Source organism: Erpetoichthys calabaricus, chromosome 12 (assembly GCF_900747795.2).
Source record: "Erpetoichthys calabaricus chromosome 12, fErpCal1.3, whole genome shotgun sequence".
NCBI classification, from domain to species: domain Eukaryota; kingdom Metazoa; phylum Chordata; class Cladistia; order Polypteriformes; family Polypteridae; genus Erpetoichthys; species Erpetoichthys calabaricus.
This window is the reverse complement of record NC_041405.2, coordinates 138,876,622-138,904,016: the sequence shown is the minus strand read 5'-3', so window position 1 is coordinate 138,904,016 and position 27,395 is coordinate 138,876,622. Positions and strand designations below refer to the sequence as shown.

Here is a 27,395-nt window from a genome sequence, read left to right as displayed (position 1 = left end):
TGCAGTGACTCCGTAAAATTATGCGTCAAGGTTTTATATCTGTACTCGCTATCCTCCTTAAGAGCTCAAGTGTAAATACTATATGGTCCTGGTGATTTGTTTGATTTCAGCCAGTTTAATCAGAGCAGCTCTTCTTCTTCTCCAGTTTCCAAATTACTCAGAACCTCCGTAGCAGTCCCTTTTACTGCTGGATGGTTATCCACTTCCTCACATGTGAAAAACCTAAGGGAAATGCAAGTTTAAAGCATGCACTGTTTTAATGTCTGTATATTTTAATTCCTGTTTACTAGTCCTAAGCTCTTCACCTCCTCCTTGATTGTTCTTTTTCAACTTAAATCCTGGATGAATTTTTTTGGGATGTATTTCGCCTTATCTGCTATATTCCACTTTAGCTGTCTTGCCTCCCTAATATCTTAATGGTTGCTCTCATGTTCTCATACATCCTACAGTTGACATTAGTTATTAGTCTTACATGCCTTATACAGCTGTCTTTTCCTTTGCTTCTGCTTTTTTTTTTATCTTTTTATCTTCTTACTTACCGACAGCTTAGGCTGTGTATCTATCTTGCATTACATGTAAAATGTATTTAAATCTGTTCCACTGCTCCTCGACTATTTCTACATTTACTATAAAATTTTATTCCAGTTTACCCCATTTAGATTTTGTTCAAAATTTGTTTTGCCAAAATTAAATTTAATAGTTTTGCCCTACGCATTCGCACTCTGCCAAAACACCTAAATTGTACTATATTATTGTCATTTGACCCTAGTGGTTCAATAATTTCTACAATCTCAATTCTGTTTTGATTATTACACAATATTAAATCTATTCAGGCTCCCCTCTACATTGTTGCTTTAACATTCTGTGTTAAAAACAGTCACTAATTACGTCTAAAACCTCCTGCTTTTGTGCTATCTGCTATTTGCAAGGTTAGCCCAGTTAATATAAGACCCCCCCATGAATATGATATTCTCTTTTAAACCTGCCTTTTTAATATTACTAAAAAGGTGCATATTGAAATTACTGTCTGCATTGGGGGGTCGATAGCACACTCCTAAGGCTTCTTTCCCAAATGCGTTCCAGCTTAATCCAGATGTTGTCACTAAGAAGGGGCTCTTCATCCAAATGAAGAAGACTTTCATTTAAATTCTGTTAAACATAACCGGTAACCTCCCTCTTTTTCTTTTTTTTGTCTGTCCTTTCTAATAAATGTATACTCCTCTATGTTAGGCTCACCCCTATCACTGCTATTCACATAATATAAGATGATACCCTTTTTAGTTATGTAATGGTGCAAGACGAGTAGGATCAAACAGTTAGTTACACTTATTTAATTATACTAAACCAGTAACGGATAACGTGCAGTGCATACACTTGAGCATTCATAGTCTTCATCCTCTTTCTCTGTACGTTTATCATTTTGTTTGCTCAGAGGTTGATGCGCTTGCTGCTTCCTGAGCAGCTCTTCTTTTTTTCACCCTAGCGGTCTGCTTCTTCTCTTCTTTCGTCGGCATATTTTCACATTAAAACTGATTAAAAAAAGTACGTTTTCTTTAATTTTTCACTTAAGTTGCTACAATCTGCCTCCGGAATGATTTAAGATATGAAGAGGTAGGGGAATTGACGGCAAAGGTGGTAGGGATGAGAACGGCATCTGTATGCATGTGCCGTACGGCCGCCCTGCTGGCCGCTGCCAAGAGTTGATTCTACAATATAAAATAATAATAAAAAGAGGAATAACCTTGGAGGTCAATCATCACCTGGATAGTAGATGTCAAGTAGTATATGTGTACCAAATTTCAGGTCAATAGGTCAAACGGTTTGTGAGCTACAGGTGATATAAAATCCCAGACAGACAAACAAATAGCCACGGTAGCTTATTATATATAAAGATAACAAATTCCACTTCAAAATTATGTTTTCTGTTTTCATTTCAAAGCATTTAAACTCAAAAGGAATATTTTAAGTTCGAAAATATTCCAAAATTAAAAAAAGTCTGGTGCTTGCACAAAATTTGATCCTCACACTTTAATTCCCAGGATCAGACCTGACATGCAAGGAATGCAGGCAGACACGAGCCTCCTTTGGCCTTGTGTTTCATTTTTGTCCCCCAGCACCTCAGATTTTTCTGTGCTTGGTGTTCCAATAGACATTCAACCTCTCATAACTCTTCAACTCATAACTCTTGCTGTTTATCACTTGATTGGATCACTTGATTATCACAATTGCTAATTTAAATGTATCACTGTTTTAAGTGGTAGTGTTCATCTGATGGTTAACTGAAGGTGAAGCACTAAAAGGCCCAAAGGTAGGCTCACTAGTAGCCTACTGGGCCTGAATTACATTCATGGGGTGGTTCCGCCCAATGTAGTAACAATTTGGGGCAATTTAACAGACTTGAGGAGGACTTTGACATGGGATTTTTGTCAAGAATTGTATGATCGGCATGGAATACCACATTTTATTCACTATTTTCTACTGTATGTGTTCAGTGTATACTGCTTAAAATCAGTACTAAAAGTAAGAATTTTAACTTTATTATAACAGCACCTTATGAATTAGTAAATGCCAATGTTATTTAGATATTTTCATTTACACAAACAATTACAACTGCCTTTGTAACAACACAGTTTTAAAATCAGTTTTGTCAGCAAGTCACTTTTGTCAGGTTTGTTACAATTGGTGTTGTGAGATTCATGTTTGCATCATCATATTGAGGAAACATTAACTGGTTAATAACTCTTGTGGAGAAGTGAAGTTATTTAAAAATTTCAAATGTCACTAACTGCTGATGCTTTCATTTTCCAAATCTTTCCCTCCAGTTTTTACATTTTTCTCAATTTTAAAGACATTTTCCACTCAAGTATATGATATTTTTATACAGTCTGTCACTTATACTGTATGTCTCACCCGGGTTGTGCTTTTTTACTGAAAACAGGACTCCTGACCAGTGAAAGCGCAGGAGAGAGGTGGGTCATCATTTCAAATGTGAAGGACAGGAAATTTGAAATGAAAGTGGATGGTTTCTTTTAGTAATAAACATCACACATTGATTGCACTGATACAGAAAGAGACTCTTCAGATTCTTCCAGCAAATACAATACAGTTTTCAGTCCGTTCATCCCTTTTTGAACTGGTTTCTGTGCAGTGCTGAGCTTCAGGTAACCCTGGGCGGGGCGCCACTCTATTAGTAGGCGGAGTGGTGGCACTGAGGCTAGGGATCTGCACTGGCAGTCGGAAGGTTGCCAGTTCGAATCCCGTAAATGCCAAAAGGGACTCTGCTTTGTTGGGCCCTTAAGCATGGCCCTTAACCTGCAATTGCTGAGCGCTTTAAGTAGTGAGAAAGCGATATATAAATGTAAACAATTATTATTATTATTATTATTACAGGATACACGCATACTTGCTAATTTGTAGTTAGTTTAGAGCTGTCACTTAATCTAACCTGCATATTTTTGGAGTGTGGGAGGAAGACCCACGCAGACATACAGAGAATGAGTAAGTGGCACTGAGGCAGTGCCAGTTACAGTTACAGCACGCACCCACCTCCATACTTGTGCCTAGTCTACAACAGTGCTGGAATGCTCTACATAGTGCTGCTTTGAAGCATAACGCAGGCTGCTGTAATGAAGCAGATGCTGTGAAAAATCGTATAGATGTGCAGTTAGTGAGTCTGCTAACACAGTACACTAAATTAATAGAGACAAATTAGCAAACACCAGTATTTGTCAAATAAGTTTATTAGTGCATCATTTAAAATACCAAAAGCATACACATTACGTAATTGAATGGTACGGGAGTGACTGGGATGCGGTCTCCAGTTACAATTCGATTACTGTAGTTGAGGCCAGACCTGTTCTGGGAATTCAGGATGAAGTCATCAAAGCACAGGATAGACATGCAAAAATATTTGAAGTGCATCTCTTCATCATGTAGGTCACCAACTCACGAGATTTTTATACTTGTCCTTCCTCTACCCCTTTTGGTTAATCGGTCTGACATCCACCTTATTTTTTTCCTCTTAAAGGCAGTAATAACAGGCAAAACTCTTCTTCCATCAGCAGAGTCTCACTTCCTCTTCTGTGACATTGTTAGTTATGTGACATTGACCAAACACCGTCACCTCCTGACTAGAACAACATCAATGTGCGGATTGAACAGCCCGCCACAAGTATACAAGTATTGTTATGATCTCAGATATTTTTATTTCAAGAAAATAAGTATTGTGTTAACATTACACTTTACTTTAAAAAACAGGCAGGGTTTTCTTTAATTTAGAAGCTAGCAAGAAAATAAATGTGCATTTGTATAACAAGTATTGCTTCTGAGAGGATGTTCAGTACAGCTGGCAACATTGATACCCCAGTGGGATGTCACCTTAATCCAGATGAGGTGAAGATGTTGGTATTCCTTGCCTGGAATCTACCTACCCAGTGATGAGCATGATTGGTTGTGGTTAGGCATGACAGGGATTTTTTTGATCATGGTACCTTGGTTATTGGATGTTGTAATGTAATTAATGTGTTATCTGCCAGGTCCAATTTTTGGTTAAAAAGCCTTAAAGGCAAACAGAAATGCAGTTTTTATTTATATGTTCAAATGTTTCATGCCAATAAATGGCTCTTCTTCATAAGGTGTATGTGTAATATTAAATTACTATTAGACTTTTTCTATAAAAGTGGTATAAAATGGACAGAAAAAGACAAATTGTTAATCACAATTATTTGTCAGCTAAAATTTCATGATTGTGACAGCCCTACCTTCACACGGTGCCACACATTTGAAGACGGGACACTCAACCAATGAATATAGAGTTACCATAATTATATGACAAATGGAGTGCTAGTTAAGGCTGAACAATTGAACCATTTGATAAGTTTTTATTGTAAGACAGTATGGTACAGCAAAAAAAAACTTGATTGAAAGACTGGCATTCTTATAAGTTGCTGTTTTACAAGTGAGAAATCGTCCATATGGAGCTACCGTGTTTCCCCGAAAATAAGACCTGCTCTGAAAATAAGCCCTAGCATGATTTTCAGGCTGCTTTATAATATAAGCCCTACCTCAAAAATAAGTCCTAGTCAAGATCATCAGCTGAAAAGTAAGGTGCCACGCAATGCGATGCGTGTGCCCGAAACATCCATTAAATTCCGAGGATACCTTGCCACAATATCTCTGAAAAGGATGTTTAATGATTACATCCATCAATTAGGAGATGCGCAAGATAGAAACAAAATCCCTGGATGGGGCATCAGCTCATCGCAAGGGGAACACAAGCACACATAATACACTGGCATCATTTTAGAGTCATCAAATCCCGAAACCTTCATGTCTTTGGATGGAAAACTGAGCACACTGTGGAAACCCACCAGGAAAACATGCAAACTCCAGGCAGGGATCACAAGGAATGTGACTCCCTGCGAGACAACAGCACTACCACCGTGCCACCCCCGTACAGTATGTGTAGCTATTAACAGTATTCATTATTTAAACAAAGTTAACGATTTATCTGTAAAATGTAACATACATATTTTAATGCATTTCATCATAAAAGTGATATCAAGCATAAATCTAAGAATTCTAAATGTGCAGAGAGTTAGAATATCATAAATTTAATGTGTTCTGTGTGGCGATCTATTGCTGCTTGCCGCTGCTGTCAGGTCAGGAGGAAAAACCAGAAGCGCGTAGCTATCAACAACTGGGTTGGTTTTAAGATGACGTTTACGATAGTCTACTTTAATGATAAAGTAAACTACGAGGTTATAGTGGACATTTCGAGTTTAAAGCCGAAATTTCCACTTTAATCACAAAATAGACATTTTCATTATGTCCTTATTTTTTTTCTCTGTAGCTCAAATATGCCGCCGTACATTCTGATGGTATTGTGAAGGTGCAAAAAAAAAAAAAAGAGAGACGGCACAGAAGATGGTACAAGATGGAATAGAAAATGTATATGAAAGTTTTAAAATATGTCGTGTCATTACTTTGGGGAATATGCAATGCTTGAATATCAAAGCACCACGAATGCATTTATATGTCAGCATTTTGCTTCACCACATCGAACCATTCATCAAACATCGAAGCACGCACATCGATCCTGTAGGATCCTAAAAGCGGCTGGGGTAGCAAGAAATTCAGGCTGGAATTCAGGGTCTGATTGTGGAGAGTTTTGACTATATTCCAGAAGAAGATGACATGACTGTACAGTATTTGGATAAATGTATATTGTTGTACATGAATAAATATAAGATATCCCTGAAAATAAGCCCTAGCGCATATTTTGGAACAAAAATTAATATAAGACCCAGTCTTATTTTCGGGGAAGCACAGTATCTTCTGCACCCAGGTGTCCCACATAAGTGGATGGCCTGTACTAATGGCCTGTCTCTTTTGCTTCCTCAGCACGGCCCAACACTGAATGCCTGCCATCGTGGCTGCCGACTGTTCTCCATCTGTGGGTTTGTAAATGGAAATGCTGACTTCAACTCGACAAAATCGGAGTGTGAGTCAGGTGAGTATCCAGTTGGGGAGTGCATAAACTATTCCTAGTGGGTGACTGAACCATTTTCAAACTTGTAAGACAGCAAGTTGATAAAGTTGGCAGTGTTCTGTATATGAATATATTAAGTAATTTTAACATAATCTAATAAAGTCATCTACTTATTTGTAATATACATTTACCATTAGAAATGCATCCATTAAGTTTCAGTTCTTGCTTTATCCAGTTCACTATTGCAGGCACAAATCCATCTGTTTTCTTAACCAGTTTTAGTCTGTGTTAGCAGCCAACAACATACAGTGCATCCGGAAAGTATTCACAGCGCATCACTTTTTCCACATTTTGTTATGTTACAGCCTTATTCCAAAATGGATTAAATTCATTTTTTTCCTCAGAATTCTACACACAACACTCCATAATGCGCTTTGAAGGTCCCAATGAGCACAGTGGCCTCCATCATCCATAAGTGGAAGAAGTTCGAAACCACCAGGACTCTTCCTAGAGCCTGCCGGCCATCTAAACTGAGTGATCGGGGGAGAAGGGCCTTAGTCAGGGAGGTGACCAAGAACCCAATGGTCTCTCTGTCAGAGCTCCAGAGGTCCTCTGTGGAGAGAGGAGAACCTTCCAGAATGACAACCAACTCTGCAGCAATCCACCAATCAGGCCTGTATGGTAGAGTGGCCAGACGGAAGCCACTCCTTAGTAAAAGGCACATGACAGCCCACCTGGAGTTTGCCAAAAGGCACCTGAGGGACTCTTAGACCATGAGAAAGAAAATTCTCTGGTTTGATGAGACAAAGATTGAACTCTTTGGTGTGAATGCCAGGCGTCACGTTTGGAGGAATCCTGGCACCATCCCTACAGTGAAGCATGGTGGTGGCAGCATCATGCTGTGGGGATGTTTTTCAGCGGCAGGAACTGGGAGACTAGTCAGGATAAAGGGAAAGATGACTGCAGCAATGTACAGAGACATCCTTGATGAAAACCTGCTCTAGAGTGCTCTTGACCTCAGACTGGGGTGATGGTTCATCTTTCAGCAGGACAACGACCCTAAGCACACAGCCAAGATATCAAAGGAGTGGCTTCAGGACAACTCTGTGAATGTCCTTGAGTGATCCAGCCAGAGCCCAGACTTGAATCCAATTGAACATCTCTGGAGAGATCTTAAAATGGCTGTGCACCGACGCTTCCCATCCAACCTGATGGAGCTTGAGAGGTGCTGCAAAGAGGAATGGGCGAAACTGGCCAAGGATAGGTGTGCCAAGCTTGTGGCATCATATTCAAAAAGACTTGAGGCTGTAATTGCTGCCAAAGGTGCATCGACAAAGTATTGAGCAAAGGCTGTGAATACTTATGTACATGTGATTTCTCAGTTTTTTTTATTTTTAATAAATTTGCAAAAACCTCAAGTAAACTTTTTTCACGTTGTCATTATGGGGAGTTGTGTGTAGAATTCTGAGGAAAAAAATGAACTGAATCCATTTTGGAATAAGGCTGTAACATAACAAAATGTGGAAAAAGTGATGTGCTGTGAATACTTTCTGGATGCACTATATGGTGAGTCCTAAACAATTAAATGGCATACAGCAAAAGCCCAAACATAACTCAAAAACACCATCCAATGCATACACTGTTATATTGTTGAAAACTGTCCTAGGTCGTCTGGTAACTATGCATTGCAATACTGTGCAGGCAAACAATGACAACAACAACATCTATACTAATAAAAGGCAAAGCCTTCACTCACTGACTCACTCATCACTAATTCTTCAACTTCCTGTGTAGGTGGAAGGCTGAAATTTGGCAGGCTCATTCCTTACAGCTTACTTACAAAAGTTAAGCAGGTTTCATTTTGAAATTCTACGTGTAATGGTCATAACTGAATCCTACTTACGTACATATAGACGTCCATAGCCTGCAGCTCGGTCGCTGTGTGAGGCGGGGTTGCGTCCTGCATCCCCCAGCCTCCCACGTAGTTGGCTGCCTGCCTATTTTACACGTTTGGAGAACCGCCAATGCCTCTTAAACATCTTAGATTCACAGGTGATGATTTGAGTAGTGGACGCTTTGATGTTTATGAATGTTTCAACTCTCAAAAGCTGGATGCGAGGTTATCGATGAAACCTTACAACGCTTGACAGATGCCGAATGTCACTTCAACACAACAAGTCCTGAGAATACTAATGTAGTTGAAACAAACCATGAAACTCAAACCGATTATGACAGCAGCAATCCAAGCTGTGAGAAAACAGCAAAAAGGAGGCGTGTCAGACGTCGTGGTACATTTTCTGATGCAGCTAGACGGAAACAACTTTGTGACACTCCCACCAAATACTCGCAGGCAAATTCACAAGTTAATAGAGCTTCTGTTTCTAGGTACGATCCCAATAATGAAAAGCGGCTCATACGAAAACAACAGGTTTGGCTCAAAAAAGCCGATTGTGGATTTGCGTACAGCCACCAAAACTTTGTAATGGCACGAGACTTCAGGTCATATGTCTGCAAAAGAACCTAATTGAGGCAACTATTTTTACTGGAAGTGGCTCAGGGGAGAGAGTTTTATTCCTCGCATCCCCATTATACCTTCTGATCTCCCATTTCAATTCAAATGCCTCCAATTTCCAGTAAGGCTCTACTTCACAATGGCAGTAAGTCTCAGGGACAAACCCTACAAAAGGTTGGCATTGATTTGAGGCAAGATTGCTTTTCACATGGCCAACTGTACGTTGCATGCTCAAGAGTAAGCTCAGCGCACAGATTAGTCATATTACAACCGGAGGGCCGAACTGACAACGTGGTATACAAAGAGATCCTTAACAAATAATTGTATATTTTCCCTCAGTTTAAAAATGTTTACTTTTCTTCTTAATAACAATTTTAAGGCAGTACTTCGCCGCTGGGAAGCGCGAGTATTTTGGTAGTTTATTTATATAGCACATTTTCATACAGATAATGCTGCTCAGAGTGCTTTACATGACGAAGAAAGAGAAAAAAGACAAAATAAATAAGAATTAAAATAAGGGAACACTAATTAACATAGAATAGAAGTAAGGTCCGATGGCCAGGGAGGACAGAAAAAACAAAAAAAAACTCCAGATGGCTGGAGAAAAAAAAAAAAAAATCTGCAGGCGTTCCAAGGCCACGAGACCACCCAGCCCCATCTAGGCATTCTACCTAACATAAATGACCTCAATCAGTCCTCATTGTATTCAGGATTCTCATGGAAGAACTTGATGATGATGGTTGTGTGGACTTGTGGCTTTTAATCCATCAATGTAGGAACATCATGGTGCTTTGATCAGGTGGTGGTGGTGCAGGTTGCCACCCCAGAAAATCGGAAAAAGAACAGAAGAGAAAGTAGGGGTTAGTACAGATTTTGAATATGAATACCATGAATAATAATGATAATTAATTGAATATACAGAACATCAGGATTAAACTAAGATGAAGCTATGAGAAAGCCAAGTTAAACTAATGTGTTTTCAGCAGTTTTTTTAAAAGTGCTCCACCGTATTTTCCTGGCGAATTCCTATTGGCAAGCTATTCCAGATTTTAGGTGCATAACAGCAGTAGGCCGCCTCACCACATCTTTTATGATAACTTCAGAAGAATACCACCATACTCTAAACTTCAATCATCTTGTCCAGTTCCATTAACCTCCTTAGTGTTACATTTTTTCTCAAAAAAAACGTAAAAATCTTTGCAATTTTTTGCTTGAAAAATTACATTTTTATTGAATCTCATCTTTGTACCGTAAAACGTGCAAAACACAAAGTACAAAGTCTGAAGTGTAGAAACTACGATAATAATAATAATACTAATAATATGAACAGCACACTGCACATGTGTGAGTGACGCGAGTATCACTTTCAGATTTACCAGCATCACTTTCGATTTCACTGACCATTTCAGTTTCAAAGCCTGAAGTCTGATTCACTTCGTCATCACTGCTGATGAGAGGCATTTCTTACGAGACGCCATTATTAGGCTAAGAGAAGATGCATCCGATGCTTATGCAAGACACGCCTATGCCATTGCTCAAGGAACGCTCGGCCCTATCACTGTTGGCACTTTTACAGCCCAAGTAGATCTCGAGTCTTTTGTGAGACGCGTCAGTACTGTTTCCCAAATGAGACTCGGGACTGATACTTTTGCACTGTTTTTACAGCCCGAGTGACACTCGGGTCTAACGCTAAGGAGGTTAAAGGAATACTCCACCCAAAAATTATAGCTTACCTACCTCATGTAGTGCGAGTGATGGCCAAAAACTATTTTTAATTTCACGCTTTCATGTAGAACAGTGATAACAAAGTTTCTGATAGAATAGCTGTTTATGGTGACCAGCTCTGGACGACAGCAAACAATATCAAAACATCCATGAAAAAATTTCACATTGCTCATATTGCATAATCCACATGCCAAGCCATCCAGCCATATGCTCACAACATTCATACATATCAGAATTTCTTCTCAGATGTTTAGGCTGAACTCCAGACATTCTGATTGACTGAAGATTGGCGCTGGTTTCAAGGATTAATCAAGCCTTGTGATCTGATAAAAGTTAATTTCCAAACGAGAAAGACTCTGAATGAAGACAGAAGAAGATGCAATTAATTATTGATGAGTTTATTAATTTCAATGTTAAAGAGTTGAAGCTTAATTACCCATTGGGATTAATAAAGTATCTATCTATCTATCTATCTATCTATCTATCTATCTATCTATCTAATTAAAGAATTGAGGAAGAATGTGTTTTTACATTGTGGACCAAAAAAGGGCACTCGAGCACCCCCTTAACCCAAATCACAATATGGGTGATCAAAATAATGGGAGGAATAATTATTATAATGAGCCACATGAACCAACACGGTTTGGAGCTTTTATCTGCTGTAATAAATGTTACTCCCAGACCACTTTCTTTAATCACCCATCTTCCCCTGCTCAGTCGTTCTTTCCCTCTCGCCAATTGAGCCTTAGTGAAAGCTCACCATACAACTCCCAAGAATCCTAGCTCTCTGACCTTGTTGTCAGAAGTGGCTTTTAATCCTTGGCAAGTAATCACTTCCAGGGATAACATCACCAAGTGTTCTGGGCAGCACCAGGTAGACTGACCTTCCCAGTGCATTGAGAAACTGTAATACATTGCATGTGGACTATACTGCCCTCTAGTATAGATAGATTGATAGATAGATAGATAGATACTTTATTAATCCCAAGGGGAAATTCACATACTCCAGCAGCAGCATACTGATAAAGAAACAATATTAAATTAAAGAGATAAAAAATGCAATCTAGTGGCTTGGTAATTCACATTAAACTAGCCAGAGCTTTTTTTTTTTCCTTTATGGTTGCCTAAGACCCATTCCTTGTGCCATCTGGTGGTCATAAATGTTGTCGCTACTGTTCTGTACTTAACAATATTTAAGTGATTCTGATCTTATCAATACCGCATGGCATGTGACTGCACAGGCACAATTTCAAGAGCTTAAATACCTGCAAACATGACATCTGTACGAAATCTTAAAACATATGTTCCCCCACTATGCTAAATAAGATGGGTTTTGGCATCCGTCTGATCACAATGAAAATGCTTCCTGTTAAGCCAGATCTGCCATCTGACAGAGGGAAGGATTCAAGCATCTATCTTTAGAAATTATAATGTCATATAAAGGGAGATGCACTTAATATATTGCACCCACATTTGAAGCTCTATTGCAACTGTTCCAGCCAGCAGTATAAAAGTGTAGGAAATCCAACATGGTAGGAAAGAGTTTAAATAACTTCTATTTAAAAAAAAAAGACTATTTAAAAAGTCTTCTTCTTCTTCTGGCTGCTCCCATTAGGGGTTGCCACAGCGGATCATCTTTTTCCATATCTTCCTGTCCTCTGCATCTTGTTCTATTACCCCCATCACCTGCATGTCCTCTCTCACCACATCCTTAAACCTTCTCTTAGGCCTTCCTCTTTTCCTCTTATCTGGCAGCTCTATCCTTAACATCCTTCTCCCAATATACTCAGCATCTCTCCTCTGCACATGTCCAAACCAGTGCAATCTCGCCTCACTGACTTTGTCTCTCAACAGTCCAACTTGAGCTGACCATCTAATGTCCTCATTTCTAATCCTGTCCATCCTCGTCACACACATTGCAAATCTTAGCATCTTTAACTCTGCCACCTCCAGCTCTGTCTCCTGCTTTCTGGTCAGTGCCACCGTCTCCAGCCCATATAACATAGCTGGTCTCACTACCGTCCTGTAGACCTTCCCTTTCACTCTTGCTGATATTCGTCTGTCACAAATCACTCCTGACACTCTTCTCCACCCATTCCACTCTGCCTGCACTCTCTTTTTCACCTCTCTCCTTCAATCCCTGTTACTCTGAACTGTTGATCCCAAGTATTTAAACTCAAGCACCTTCTCCAACTCTACTCCTTGCATCCTCAGACCCCAGCACAAAGAGTACTGGCCACACATAATCAGCATGTACAAATATCCCTGCTTCAAGAGAGGAGAGGACCGGACAGTTGTGCAACTTCATACTCATGACAAGATGCTGGTTCAGACCCCACATCAGATAAACTGTGTCACCCTGCTATTTTCCAAGTTGGTTATTTCTTCACGGTCATGGTGTATATAAGTCTGCCAAATGGAATTATGTTCTAAAGGGGAGAATATTTTATACATTTTTAAAAACAACTAGCCCTCTTTTACGTTTTGTAATGGAACTGACTTATGGGTAGCAGAGTTTCACTATGAAGAAAAGCCTTCAAACCTATCAAATACATCCACTTTTAAGCTAAAAAATATTTTTCTTATTTATCCACGTATTGAGATTACATACATATTGCAGAATACCATATCGTTTTTAAAAGGGAAAAAGTAAAACAAGATATGAATTGCTGCATCAGTTTTGTACACAGCTAGACAGTAATAACTTATGATCGCTTATATTATTTCACTATATGGAAACTTATTTAATTATCTCTTAAAGATACTGCCTGCTGCTGGATTGATAATGCACACATCTGCTTCTGTGAGGGAGAATATTGAGCGTACATATAACATGCAATCAAAATGACAAGAACTAAACAAGATGTTAAAGGCATGCATCCATCCATCCATCTTCCTAACCTGCTTTATCCTAAGGAGAGTTGCAGGATAGCTTGAGCGTATCCCAGCAAATATACGGCGCAAAGCAGAAACAATTCCCAGGTAGAGCACTAGGCCATCACAAGGCAAATGTATACAGAGCTGCTGGCAAATGGCTGTGATAGACATACTGTAAATAATAATTGTTCTCAATATTGTCCATCCTTTAATCTATTCATATATTTTTCTCCACTGTTATCCCGACAACAATAATATTATAATAAATCCTCCCACCATTCATCTTCCTAACCCACTTGTCCAGGGCAGGGTCTAGGGCAGCTGAATCCCATGCCATCAATCATCAGACATAAGGCAGGAACAACACATGTTATAACCCCACCCATGATGGCCACTGCAGACAGAGAAGTGAGCAAAACACATATTCTTATTTTGGAAAAACAAGTACTAAGAATCTGAGATAAAATGTATTGTTTCTGGTTTACTTTTGTTGTCACATACATGCCTTAGAAATCTGGAAGGTGCAAAGTGAACATATCTGGTAAGTTTTAAGGCTATTCTTTATAATGAGAACTGTTTTAGTTTGGGAAAATGGTTCCAAGGTTTTAAGAGAAAATAAGCAGGCAAGAATCAGAGAGGAAAGGTCCAATACTTCAATTGTTTACTTGTTCAAATATAATATCAGTTACATACAATATAATAGCAATATACATGCAGATATAGGAATTGTACTATTGACAAAGATATATGATTTATACTATTAACTTACAGTAATACAGATATGTGAATTATACTATACTTACAGTAATATCAAAAGACCCAGAGCCATCATCCTAGACCAGTAGACTGAGGGAGCCCGCGTGTCAGTCTCGTCAGAGGATCAACTCGTGAGCCTGGTCCAATACCGGGCGGTGTGCACGTTCCCCACGGTTGAGCTTCCGAAGAAACTGAGGGCGGAACCTTCCCTTATATACTAATTGAGTGTCCTTACCCAAAATGGCTTACGTGTAAGCAGTGTATACAGAAGTGATCAGTTTCTGCACACCTTCTTCCCACGGGACATCTTATTGTTTTTCTTCTACTTGGCCCTCACTGAGATGGTGCCTAGTATCAGAAGACACACAATAACAAGCGTTGCCCTTCAATGAAGCCCCTCGAAGTGAAAAACAAGTACATGGCCTTGACTGTATTCCCATAACATTCTGAAACTCTTTATGAGAAGCAAGTTTTTGCACATTCTTTCGCTATCATCCCAAACATTCCAATCTTTGTAGCTGGTTTTGCACTGAAGCGACCAATCCCCTCTTACTCCTTTATTTTATCCCTTCTCCTGTTACAGAGAAAACCTTTTTTATTACAATCGGTCCCTCGCTCAGCGCAAAATCAGCAACCTTGTCTGTCGTGCTCTGTTATTAATTCGTTTTAAAACACAAAACACATAGCAATTAAATATAGTCATTAAAGCAATAATAATAATAAGCAGCACCAAAGGGCGGAGGAAAACTGACAACATTGTGGATGCCTTTGGTGACCAACCTGTAAAGATTGACCACCACGCATTTACAGATTCACCTTCAATTTTGGTCCCTAAAATTTGTAATTGAGACGTCGTCATGACTGTCTGTACAGTAAGTGCATCTACATGTTTTTGATGTTTAGCAGCCAATTCTTTTAATTGCAGGGAGCTATTTAATAAACGTTCAGCTACAGCCAGTGAAATTGAGGTCGGAGCATGGCAGACTTGCCATTGAACCTTGGTAAGATGGTTTTTAGTGGTGTAATTATTCAGATAGTAAGTATTATTTGCTATTTGCCAAACATATACATTATCAAGACATCCAGAAAACGGAACCTGTGGCAGCCTACGATTAGCGATGGTGGTGGAAACACAGAGTCGGTGAGGTCCCACTTCATACAGAGTGGTGTTCTGATTAACTAGTCTCCAATTACAGGTGGTTGCTTTACCTGAAATACATGGGTTTTCCTGTCCTGACATCAATCCACAGAACATACCAATATTAGTGTGTTCGCAATTTCGTAAATCATATGTTTTGTTTGTTTTAGGTTCTAGCCACTCACCATCCAATTGCAGCTGCCAAAAGTGTCCGTGTGCAACAACAGGTAAAACGTGATATCTACACAAGGTTATCATAGTGGTAACATTATATTGAAACCAATACCCATTACATATTGTATCATTACACCTAGTGTTTTCAGGTTTAACCGTTAACCATAAGCTACTGCTAAAGTTCCATATATCATGCCATATTTGCATATTATTTTTCTGTATCTGTGCTTGTAATATATTAAAAGTGCATACAGTCCAGTTCATGAAAGTTGAGACATTTAGCCATCGAATGTCATTGCTAGCCGTGATTATCCAATCTGAAGCGCGTTGTTCCCAGTTTACTGTTTGCTGATGAGAGACCATGGACTGAGGTAACCACCTAGCCATTTGGTCTGCCACTTTGTGAGTATGTCGTCCCACATTCTCAAGCTTGTTTGCAGTTATTTCATTATCTACGGTGTTTAAAGTTCCTAGGGTGGTGCCAACCCCTCCTAAGAAAGTGTCGTACCATGCTCGTTTAGCACGCTTATACTGTGGCAACAGTGGAAACGTCACTTGCCATGTAACCTTAGTCCTTTTTGCTGTCATAGAAACAAGTTTACATGTGTCAATTATTGGTTCTACATGTGACTGTCTCGTTATGGGGGTTCTGGCCCACACGGCTATAGCAAGCATTGGTATAGTCCTGTTAATAATTTCAGTTGCATTGATCCAGCCAATGGGCCCAGTCTTATTAGAGGTGTATTCGCCTGATGTTGCATTGACCTCGCACTGTACCTTGGAGCCATTCCAGGGCCCCATACACCAAGTTACTTTCGACGTCCAGGTAATATTTAAGTTTTCAGAGCACTCAATCAGATACTTCTGTGGTTTTACCCCCGGCACCTTCAAGTTCGAGGAGTAGATGGTGCACCCGTCACCAGTCGTAATTGTAAGGACATTGCAAGACTGATTCTCCGGACACGTCGTGTTCTCCTGCCGTCTAGATTTAGTGGAAGTGTTCCACCACCATCGGACCTGAGTCGTCTCCGTTACCTCGCCTCCTAATGTGGTGGCTCCTACTTCATTCAGAACACCCCAATTCTGTAAAACAAGAACACAGCATGTTGCACCCACTCCTCACTCCCGTCTATAGCAGTGTTTTACAGGAACATTTACCCATGCTTCTTCTCCATTGTATAGAACAGTTACAATCAAATCCTGTCCCATTGCGATGATTTCTGCCGGGCGGGGTGGTTCATGGGGTTGTTTAACCCACACTTTCGCCCCATTAACCAATTTAGGAGCATCTGTTGATCCAAATCCCCCCACATTCCGGCCAGTCTTAACTACTGGTGCAGTACTTTCCTGCACTTTTCCCATGTGAACTGGTATTATTAACAAGTGCGCTATTCGATCTCCCTTAGTCAATTTGATTGGATCCCCCATTGAGGATTGTAACAGAACTTTGACGGTCCCTTGGTAATCTGCATCGATTACGCCTGCTAGCACAGTGACTCCCTTTAGCGCCAGACTTGATCTTGGGCATACATGCCCGTAGTGTCCCTTCGGGATTTTCACCCCTTTGTTTTACATGCTGAGCTCCAAAAACTGGATGGTAAGCCACTGCCTTTCATTTACTTATTCCCCAATATGAATGTGCTGCTTGAAACACCAATAAGTTTTTTTCATTCCAACTAACTGCTAAAATGGCCATTCCATTAATTCAAATGCAGTACTTTCAAAAGCTTTCATATACAAACACGTGCTTTGCTTTCATCTCCTCTATTTCTTTCTTTAATTCACTTAGTTTTCAGTCACATTATTCAACTCATGCCCTGCAGTCTACAATGGCTATACAAATCCACCAGTTTCTCCACATTCAATGTCTAAATCAAATCTTATCTTAGCACTGGTTACTTTTACAAAAAGTTATGAATTAACTATTGGTATAACATTTTTAAACCTCAGAATTATACAGAGAATGCAGTGCAGTAGAGAATAAATGGAAGAAAACATTCTTACTCTTTTCCTTTTCTTTCAGTCCTCTGTTTTCACTTGCAGTTTGGCATTGGCTGTTTTTATACTGCCACATGCCATTTTTCATACCAATTATTGCATTTAAACAAATGCACACCATATTGTCACGTACACTTTCCTTCATTACTACATACAAGTAACCCTCACATTATAGCAGCTTTACTTGTAAACTGACGTCTCCAATATACATATTGTTTTCTCTGCAGCAACAATCAACACAGGGGCTTTGAAAGGAGTGCTCCCAATAACCAGCTTAAGTTCTACTGCTGTTCCTCAGGGTCAAAAGACCCCGAAATCAAAGCACACACTTTAACACTGAGCGGTCGTTGTTTAATCCGTATGGCATTCTCCTTATGCATCGCTACGTGTACTGCTAGCTGCTCGTGACTTTTTAGCCAGGTATTACTCCTCTCTCTTGCTTTCCCATCTATTTGCTTTATAATTATTAACCATACACAATCTGTCTGACCAGCAGAAAAGTGTAGGTTTTCTGTTTCAACCGCCTTTGCCTCCACTCTATGCAGAGACACCTTATCTGCGTCTTTGACTAGCTCGGCTGCTGCAGCTGACTCCGCCCTCCTCAAGGAAAGCACAACGGCCTCCGATTCGACTCTCTTTATTGCTACTGCTACGGTTAACGTTGCCGTTAAAGTTTCTGTTGCAACTACTGCTGTCTCCATTTTTAGCGAAGAAAACACAGCTGTAAAAGCTGATTCTACCGTACACCTAAAAAACTTCAGAAATGCTGTTGATGCACGCTGACATTTGCAGGCTGTATGCCAGCATGCGATTACAGCATATTTGCCACCTGTGGACGATCCATCCCTATTATATACTCTTTCACTGGGGTGATTAGTACGGGGTAGGGTCTCACGGGCAACTGACCAATTTGTAACATCACCGTCACCTGAGTGGCAGGGATGTCCGTTCCCCCAATCCCCTGCACTGTCAATCGTTTCCCCTTGAATTTAGATGGATTCCCATATATTAAAGTGGCCTCCGCACCCGTATCGATGAGAGCCTTTACTATTTGTTTGTTTTTAGTTTCCCAATGTATCGTTACCGGTACAAAAGGTCGAATGTCCGCATCATGCCAATTTAGGGCTCTCACCTGTGCTTGGCCCCATCCCTAACAATCTCGTGCTGCGCGTTCTAATTCTTTGACGGGATATAAAGTCCTTCCTTTATTTTTCCCTTTCCCTTTGCTTTTAGCTTTCTTCCCTCCTTTCTTATGTTTACTCTTGCGCCGGTTTTTCCCCCTGTCTTCCTCCTCCTCCTCCGAGGAGCTCTCGGAAGATGAAGAGGGGCCAGTTTCATCACGCTTCTTACTCAACTTTTCCCACTCAGCAAAAGTAAGAACTTCGTCATGCTTTTTACTTAATTTTTCCCATTCAGCGAAGGTAAGAAGTAAATGTACTTCTGCCTTTGCTACTCGTTTCTTTATTCCACCAGACTTATCTATAAGTCCTTTTTTCTTTGCCCTGTCCAGGAGCACTCCTGTAGGCTGTCCATCTATCTCCTCCTTAGGGACCTTAGCATTAATTAACGCTCCCCATAACTCCTTCCTATTCACTCCCCCTGTTCTATAGGCGCTATTCCTTGATGTAGCCCCAGTGGGTTGTGTTGCAGCTGTCCCTGGCGGGGCTCCTCCCCACTCCCCCAGGTCACCTAAATCCCGTAATTTGGCTACAACTTCCCCCACTCCTGCACCTACCTCATTCAGTAAAAGAGTCATTATTATTCCTTTCAAGTTAGCAGGGGCTGTTTTTATTAGGATGGTCCTGGCTACAGATGTAAATGGGAACACATCTAACTGATCCGCTTGGCCCGCTACCACGGCGTCCCTCATTGCCAATTCTCTAACCACTCGAATCGCCTGCTGCAAAGTCGTCCATGGTTTTACTTCAGGCCAATTCTGTGGGTGTGGATATATATTAAATGCTGCGTTCGCCGCCAGCGCCAGCAACGTGCTGTCCCCTTCTAACTTAGTCAATTCTTGTCTCATTGCTTGTTTAAAACGGGGATCGATGGCATAATCTGTAAATTCAGTACCATCCCCCTTATCCAGTGACACATGCCCGGCTCCTGCATCATGCAAGCGTACAAGCCATGTGTCTACTGGCTCATTTCGCCCTTGTGCATAACGTGATCTAAATCCTTCTCTTTCTTGTGCAGTGTAATCTTCATAAACATCTCCCCTCCTAACATTACCATGTGCGTCAGTAAAAAGTCTGCGACGCATCACGGGTTTAGCCTGTAAAGGCAGAGGATCAATTACCGACCCTGCATCGGGTCCGTCATCATCCTCATAATCATCATCCCAAATTTTACCGTCCCATTTTTCAGGATCCCACTCATGGACATTAGCTGCGGCTACAAACGCTTTAACCTTCGCAACATCCGGTCTACGCTTCTTTTTTGCATTCACCTTGGCTATGCAAAAGGCTGCCTTTTCCGACATCCCCTCGGCTCTCTGTACCCGCGGCAATAATACAGCTACCTGGGATTCGGCCATTGAGGCCCGCCCTAACGCATCCGCCAAGTCCATTTGCATTTTCTTAATCTCCCTTTCTTTTTCGTCTATCAGACTATCCAGACTTCTAACCGCAGTTAGCAAAACCCACTCCCGCGTCTGCAAGCCCGTTATGGGTTCCTTTACAGACACCTGACATTTCTTAAACATCTCTGATTTCCTTTGCCTCACTTAGTAATTGAATATTTTACCAAATTCCCCAAAATCCTGCAACCGACTACGCCAAAATGTTTTAGTTTGGGAAAATGGTTCCAAGGTTTTAAGAGAAAATAAGCAGGCAAGAATCAGAGAGGAAAGGTCCAATACTTCAATTGTTTACTTGTTCAAATATAATATCAGTTACATACAATATAATAGCAATATACATGCAGATATAGGAATTGTACTATTGACAAAGATATATGATTTATACTATTAACTTACAGTAATACAGATATGTGAATTATACTATACTTACAGTAATATCAAAAGACCCAGAGCCATCATCCTAGACCAGTAGACTGAGGGAGCCCGCGTGTCAGTCTCGTCAGAGGATCAACTCGTGAGCCTGGTCCAATACCGGGCGGTGTGCACGTTCCCCACGGTTGAGCTTCCGAAGAAACTGAGGGCGGAACCTTCCCTTATATACTAATTGAGTGTCCTTACCCAAAATGGCTTACGTGTAAGCAGTGTATACAGAAGTGATCAGTTTCTGCACACCTTCTTCCCACGGGACATCTTATTGTTTTTCTTCTACTTGGCCCTCACTGAGATGGTGCCTAGTATCAGAAGACACACAATAACAAGCGTTGCCCTTCAATGAAGCCCCTCGAAGTGAAAAACAAGTACATGGCCTTGACTGTATTCCCATAACATTCTGAAACTCTTTATGAGAAGCAAGTTTTTGCACATTCTTTCGCTATCATCCCAAACATTCCAATCTTTGTAGCTGGTTTTGCACTGAAGCGACCAATCCCCTCTTACTCCTTTATTTTATCCCTTCTCCTGTTACAGAGAAAACCTTTTTTATTACAAGAACCCATTAGCCATTGCCTCTATTATAAAACTGTGGGCTAGTTATTTTTTTACATTTATAAAGTACTAAGGGGTTCCCTAACCCTCACCAACATCTCTGCTGCTTACGTTGTGAAGAGGAGGGCTGAATGCACCCTAAGGAGACGCACTTGCTGAAGCCCCTCTTAAACTGTGTTACAATGGGAAACAAATAGGTTTTTTTAAACTCCTCTTTGCTCGATCAGCTGCTGGCTTGCTGCTGATGCAGTGCCACGTGATCTGCATCTCCCATGGTGCTTCGAACATTTAAAAGCCTATAGAGCAGCTGTCCTACTCTTTGTCTTTTACTTTCAGCCCCGGGAGTGGTTAAATCTCTTGGCACAAAGTCTTGTCTCATGGGATGTGAGTTCTTGATATTTTTTAGTTTATAATTTAAAAATGGAATAAGAATCTGAAAATCTAACGACATCACATTAAAGTTCGATAAATTCTGAAAAGAATGATACCAAACATATATATGTAGGTTTTAAAATAAGCCCGATTTAAAGCGTGACAAAAAACGTGACATAAGAACGTCACATAAAATCATTGCACAAAATCTTTGCACTTTTAGGCTTAGGATTTTATATATAGAGAGTAGATGTTTCTGCAATGATTACTGCAATGTGCTTCTTTTTGGAATTAGCCAGGCCTCCATAGCTCGCCTACAGCAAGTGCAAAATGCCGCTGCTCGATTTTTAACTGGCACAAGCAAGCATAAGCACGTTACCCTGATTTTTGGCTTCCCTTCAACGGCTTCCAGTTCATTTTCAAATCCATTTTAAGATCCTTGTATTTGTTTTTAAATCCTTTAATGGTTGTGCCCCATTTTATTTGTCGGAACTGCTGCACCCTTATGTATCGTCTTGCTCTCTCAGGTAAGCAGACCAGATGCTTTTACGTGTTCCTAAGGCACAATGCAAACTCTGAGGTGATCGGGCTTTTTCAGTTACAGCTCCAAAACTCTGGAATGATTTGCCGTTGCACATTAGGCAGGCTCCTTCACTTGCTGTCTTTAAATCTTATTTAAAAACGCACTTTTACTCCCTGGCCTTTAACCCAGTATGATATGTTGACTATCTGTGTACTTTTTATTATGAATCTGTTTCCTTTGGTTATTGTTTTTCTGATATGTTGGATTTTTATTGTACATCACTTTGGTTAGCCTTGATGTTGTTTTTAAAATGCTTTATAAATAAATAAATAAATAAATAAATAATGTTTCATGTTAGAATGCAATTTCAATGCAATGTGGTAAACTAACATATACCATGATTGCGAAGAAATAACTTTTACTTGATAAACACCAAACTTATCCTTTAACCTGCAGATATGCCAATTGCAAAATAAATCTTTGCAGCAGACACACATTGGAAAATAAATTGTGTTAGCTTCTTTGTTTAAATTTTTTTGTTTGTATTCTGAAGATAGGCCTTTAGATCAATGAGGGACAACAGTTTGTGAATAATCGAGCAACAGATGCAACCTGGATTTGAGCCGTTTTCTAACCTCATTGTAATCTGCCTTCTTGACAGCATGCCTTGAAGCATACAGCACATTTGAAGAACAGGATGGTTGTGTTACAGGATGCCGAAGCCAGCCTACTGAGGAAGACAACAGGAGTCAGAGGGTAGGAAATTCATGTTTTTGTTTTTATGTAGTGCACACAATAATGGTTTTCTTTGCATGCAAGCCAACTAAACAGTCTACAGCTGTATCGGCGAGGATGGAGGTCAGAGACGTGTTACTGTACGTGGTCATAGAATTTAAAGTCCCTCTTTTGTCAGAGAAGAGCATGTTGCAATTCACCTCCACTCTTTGCCCTGCTGCTTTCTTGTAGTTTGAAGCAATGGCCCAGGAGCCCAGCCTGTTATCTGTCATGGATTTGGTGTCCAACTGGTGCAGCGAAATTGTGAGCTCTGCCCAGAGCTTCATCTCCTCTACATGGACCTTCTACCTGCAATCTGATGATGGCAAAGTGGTTGTATTTCAGGTGAGACAAAAATTTTTCCTTTGTTGTTGAACGGCAAGATGTGAACGACCCTTGTGATGCATGTTAGGTCCTTCATGGCGTGTCAGTCTGCCTGTACGTTATACTACATCTGTGGCAGAGCGAAGGGCGCTCAGCAGGCTCCTATCAGTTATGGAGAATCCACTGCATGCACTTAATAGTATCATCTCCAGACAGAAGAGCAGCTTCAGCGACAGACTGCTGTCACTGTCCTGCTCCACTGACAGATTGAGGAGATCGTTCCTCCCCCAAACTATGCGACTCTTCAATTCCACCCGGGGGGGTAAACGTTAACATTTAACATTATACAAAGTTATTGTTTTTTTTTCACCTGCATTATTATCATTCTTTAATTTAATATTATTTATTGTATCAGTATGCTGCTGCTGAAGAATGTGAATTTCCCATTGGGATTAATAAAGTATCTATCTATCTATCTATCTATCTATCTATCTATCTATCTATCTATCTATCTATCTATCTATCTATCTATCTATCTATCTATCTATCTATCTATCTATCTATCTGTCTGTCTGTCTGTCTGTCTGTCTGTCTGTCTGTCTGTCTGTCTGTCTGTCTGTCTGTCTGTCTGTCTGTCTGTCTATATTATGTTGCATCTGACTTTGTTCTGCGTTGTATGATGTGCATTTTAGTAATGTGTAATCCCAGTTAGATTCCAGCTCTTTATCCCAACCCCCCCATAAACTATTGTCAGTTTCCATTATCATGAAACTGGGTCCAGCATTCACAGCGGGGTCTTCAATAACATATTGATGTTCAAAGAAACATGAGTAACATTAAATCTTTTGTTTCAGATTTGCTTTGAATATATTCAGGCTTGTTAAGGCCGCCTAAGAACAAGCACAGTACTTAAAGCCTAATAGAAAACAATTCCCAAACTTCAGGCAGCAGCTTGTATTTAGCATAATATTAATTCCTCTCAGCTGTACCCTCTGGATTTAGACACAGTAAAAATTTAATTTAAAAAAAATAATTTGTTTTCTTTCTTTGGTCTGCTGCCAACCTATTAACTTCCTTCCTCTAAAATTGACAAGCTTTTGAAATGCATCTGGAATTTATAATCACTATAATGGCAAAAGCAACTTTAGCATGTGTGTGTCGTCAGCCCCTTTTACAGGTATGGGGCAGAGTTGGGCACATACTGTATTTCTTACAAAATTACATATTCGTTAGTAGTTTTGGTAAGTTTAACCTCTTAAGGTTTTGTGAAAAATTGTAAAAACTGATCTCTCTTTACTTGCATAAAAGTTTTCTTTTCTGTAGTTTTTCACATGTTGGACCTAAGAAATCCCCAAATAAGCCATTCCAGGCTTTTAGCAGGATATGCTCAAATGCACACCATTACTAATTTCTCTGGCAGGTACCATTTACATATTACAGTTCAAGACATGAGGATGGGGATTTTAAAAATTTAAGACCATGATGGATGCTATAGAGATGCTTTGATTTTACCTCACAGATCTGGCGTCTTGGGTTCAGATCTGCTGTGTGGCTGCTGTTTGTGTGAAGTTTGCATGTTCTCCTAGTGTTTCTGTGTGATTTTTCTCTGTGTGCTCAGATTTTACTCCCATCTTCCAAAGATGTGTATATTATACTAATTGGTGGTTCTAAAGGGGCACCATTTGGGTTAGTGTGTGGTTGTGTGCCTGAGAAGAACTGCATTGGACTGGTGCCCTGTACAGGACTGGCCCCTGCTTTGCTGCTGGGATAGGCTTTAACCTGTCTGACCCTAAATTGCATTAAGTGGATTTAGGAATATATTGTGTTTTATTATAATGTACTTGAACAACAAAGCCCTATTCTAAAAAATAATCAGAGCTGTGTGTGGGAGAATAAAAAGTGGAACTAGATATGAAGCAGCCATGATCTGAAGAAGGTATGTTACTGCATATCCACTTTTCTTGAAAGTTGTACAAACTTCAGTTTCCACAGTATGAACGCCATAAACATTTTGTTTTGTTGCCACATTAATGCACTACTTGTGTAGTTGGTGATAAATGTGTTACGTTCAGTTTACTAATATGTAAGCAGCTGTGTTTGTGGCTGGTGTGTGGCCACACATGGAGGTAAGGAGAGTTAACATTTGCATTTTCTGTTTGGACTCCACTTCTTATTTCAGATTCCATTCTATTTCCAGACACTTTTCAGAGAGCTAACCTTGCATTATATCAATTAATCATGAGAAGTTGAGCAAAGTGACACCTTTTATTGGATAACTGAACAGATTACAATATGTAAGCCTTCAGGGCAGCTTAGGCCCAACTACAAGTTGCCTGAAGAAGGGGCCTAAGCTGCCTCAAAAACTTGCATATTGCAACCTGTTTGGTTTGCCAATAAAAAAATGTCATTTTTCTTGACTTCTCATTGCATGCATTATGGCTGACATGGTACAAGACCCTACTACTACTACCACTACTACATCAGTTGATCATAAACTCTACATTGGGGTGGACCATTTGGTTCCTGACTTGTATATATACTTGCCTGTCTATGTTCTGTTGTATCACGTAGGTGAAAGCTTTGTGACTTTTTGTGTCTGATGGCTTAGCAGATGCAGCACACTGCTCACTTTGTCTTGATCTGGGAAATTTCCAGGTTGTATTTTCTTGGATACTCTGCTTCATATGTCCTTTGATAGTTTTCTAGTAAATTTCTAGAGGCACTTGTACGTGTAATGGTTGCGCCACTTCCATACAAAAACACCATATCTTACATTCACTGAGCAAATTAATTAGAACACTACGCTAACACTGGGTAGGGCCTCCTTTGTCTCTCAGAACTGCTTGAACTCTTCATGGCATGGATTCCGTGTTGACGTCATTGCATCACACAATCCATATTACTAACCGAGAATGCTAAACCGGATGGACGCAGGGACATCCGGCCATGGGCCGTAGCCGCAAAAAGATGTACTGCGCAGGCGCCCCAAGAAATGAGGGGCCGCGAGAGGCGGACAAGAGCACAGAAAAAAGGAGTCAAAGAAATGAGGCGACGCGAGCACAGAAAAAAGGAAAAGGCACAGAAAAAAGTAGTCAAACGCAGGCGCCGCACGAAACCCATTGCACACGAAACTAGCACACAAAAAAAAAGAAGACGCTCGCGCACAACAGCAAGGCCCCCCCCCTCCCCCCCCCCCCCCCCCCCCACAAGCACCGGACGGGACACACACCAAGAGGGGGATTCAACAAGCCCCTGGAACACAAAAAGAAAGAAGACGCTCGCGCAACAACAATCCTCACCCACCCCCAAAACATCAATAAGAAGTGACACCCAAAGCCACATATCTAAAGGAAACGTCCATATTAAACATACGTCATCTCAACACCTTCACACTAGGCAGCATAGGTGGATATCCTTACAATAAAGCACTATTAACCGTTCAACTGCAGAAAAGGCTCCATATTAACAGTGAGTGCGATCCTCCTTATTACTTATCCATATTTCGCACGCTGAGGAACAAACAAGTCATGAATACACGGTCACGGGTACAAAACGATTCGGATCGGATAACGGGACAAAACACACGAACACGAATGAAACAACAAAATACACGGCGGAGCATACAACGCGCTTCGGAAACTCCGGGAGAAAAAATGTCTCGGATCAAAAAAAGCAAAGCTCAAGTAACCCCGTTACAGTGACGTGCCCAAATGGACAGACACAATGAACGTAGACGCATACAGCGCGCGTCTCAAAGTACTGCATTGAAACAAGCACGATTTCAAAAGAAAGAGCTCGCGTCTCAGACATACAAAAAAGGGAGCGAAGAGACAGAATAAATGAACGCAGACGTGTACAACGCGCATATGACCTGTCAGAAAAAAAGCAAGCAAGACTCCAAAAGCAGAAAGCTCAACTGACCGACATACAAAAACGGACAAGGCTCGATACAAACAATGCATGACGTAGACTGAAACGGACTTTTCGCAAAGCGGAGGCGAATCAATTAAAACTCAAAAATAGCGCGTCACAAATAATGGACATGCAACAACGCGGCACTCAAACGCCACAAGCAAAACATGCCCGTCGCGGACATCAACGCCAGACACCTGCTAAACGCTTACGCCAGTTGGCTGACAACGCCTTCAATAATGAGTCCACTATTGA

General features: G+C 40.5%; 1 protein-coding gene across 2 annotated transcripts in view; it reads left to right on the top strand.

The window, feature by feature from the left end:
- tmem59l (transmembrane protein 59-like) overlaps window positions 1-27,395 on the top strand; it is a 98,180-nt gene that overhangs the window by 37,403 nt on the left and 33,382 nt on the right. For both annotated transcript variants that reach the window (XM_028816384.2, XM_028816383.2), the window contains exons 2-4: window positions 6,403-6,511; window positions 22,792-22,886; window positions 23,097-23,249. In XM_028816384.2, coding sequence (XP_028672217.1) covers window positions 6,403-6,511; window positions 22,792-22,886; window positions 23,097-23,249 — 357 coding nt within the window. The remainder of the gene's footprint in view (window positions 1-6,402; window positions 6,512-22,791; window positions 22,887-23,096; window positions 23,250-27,395) is intronic.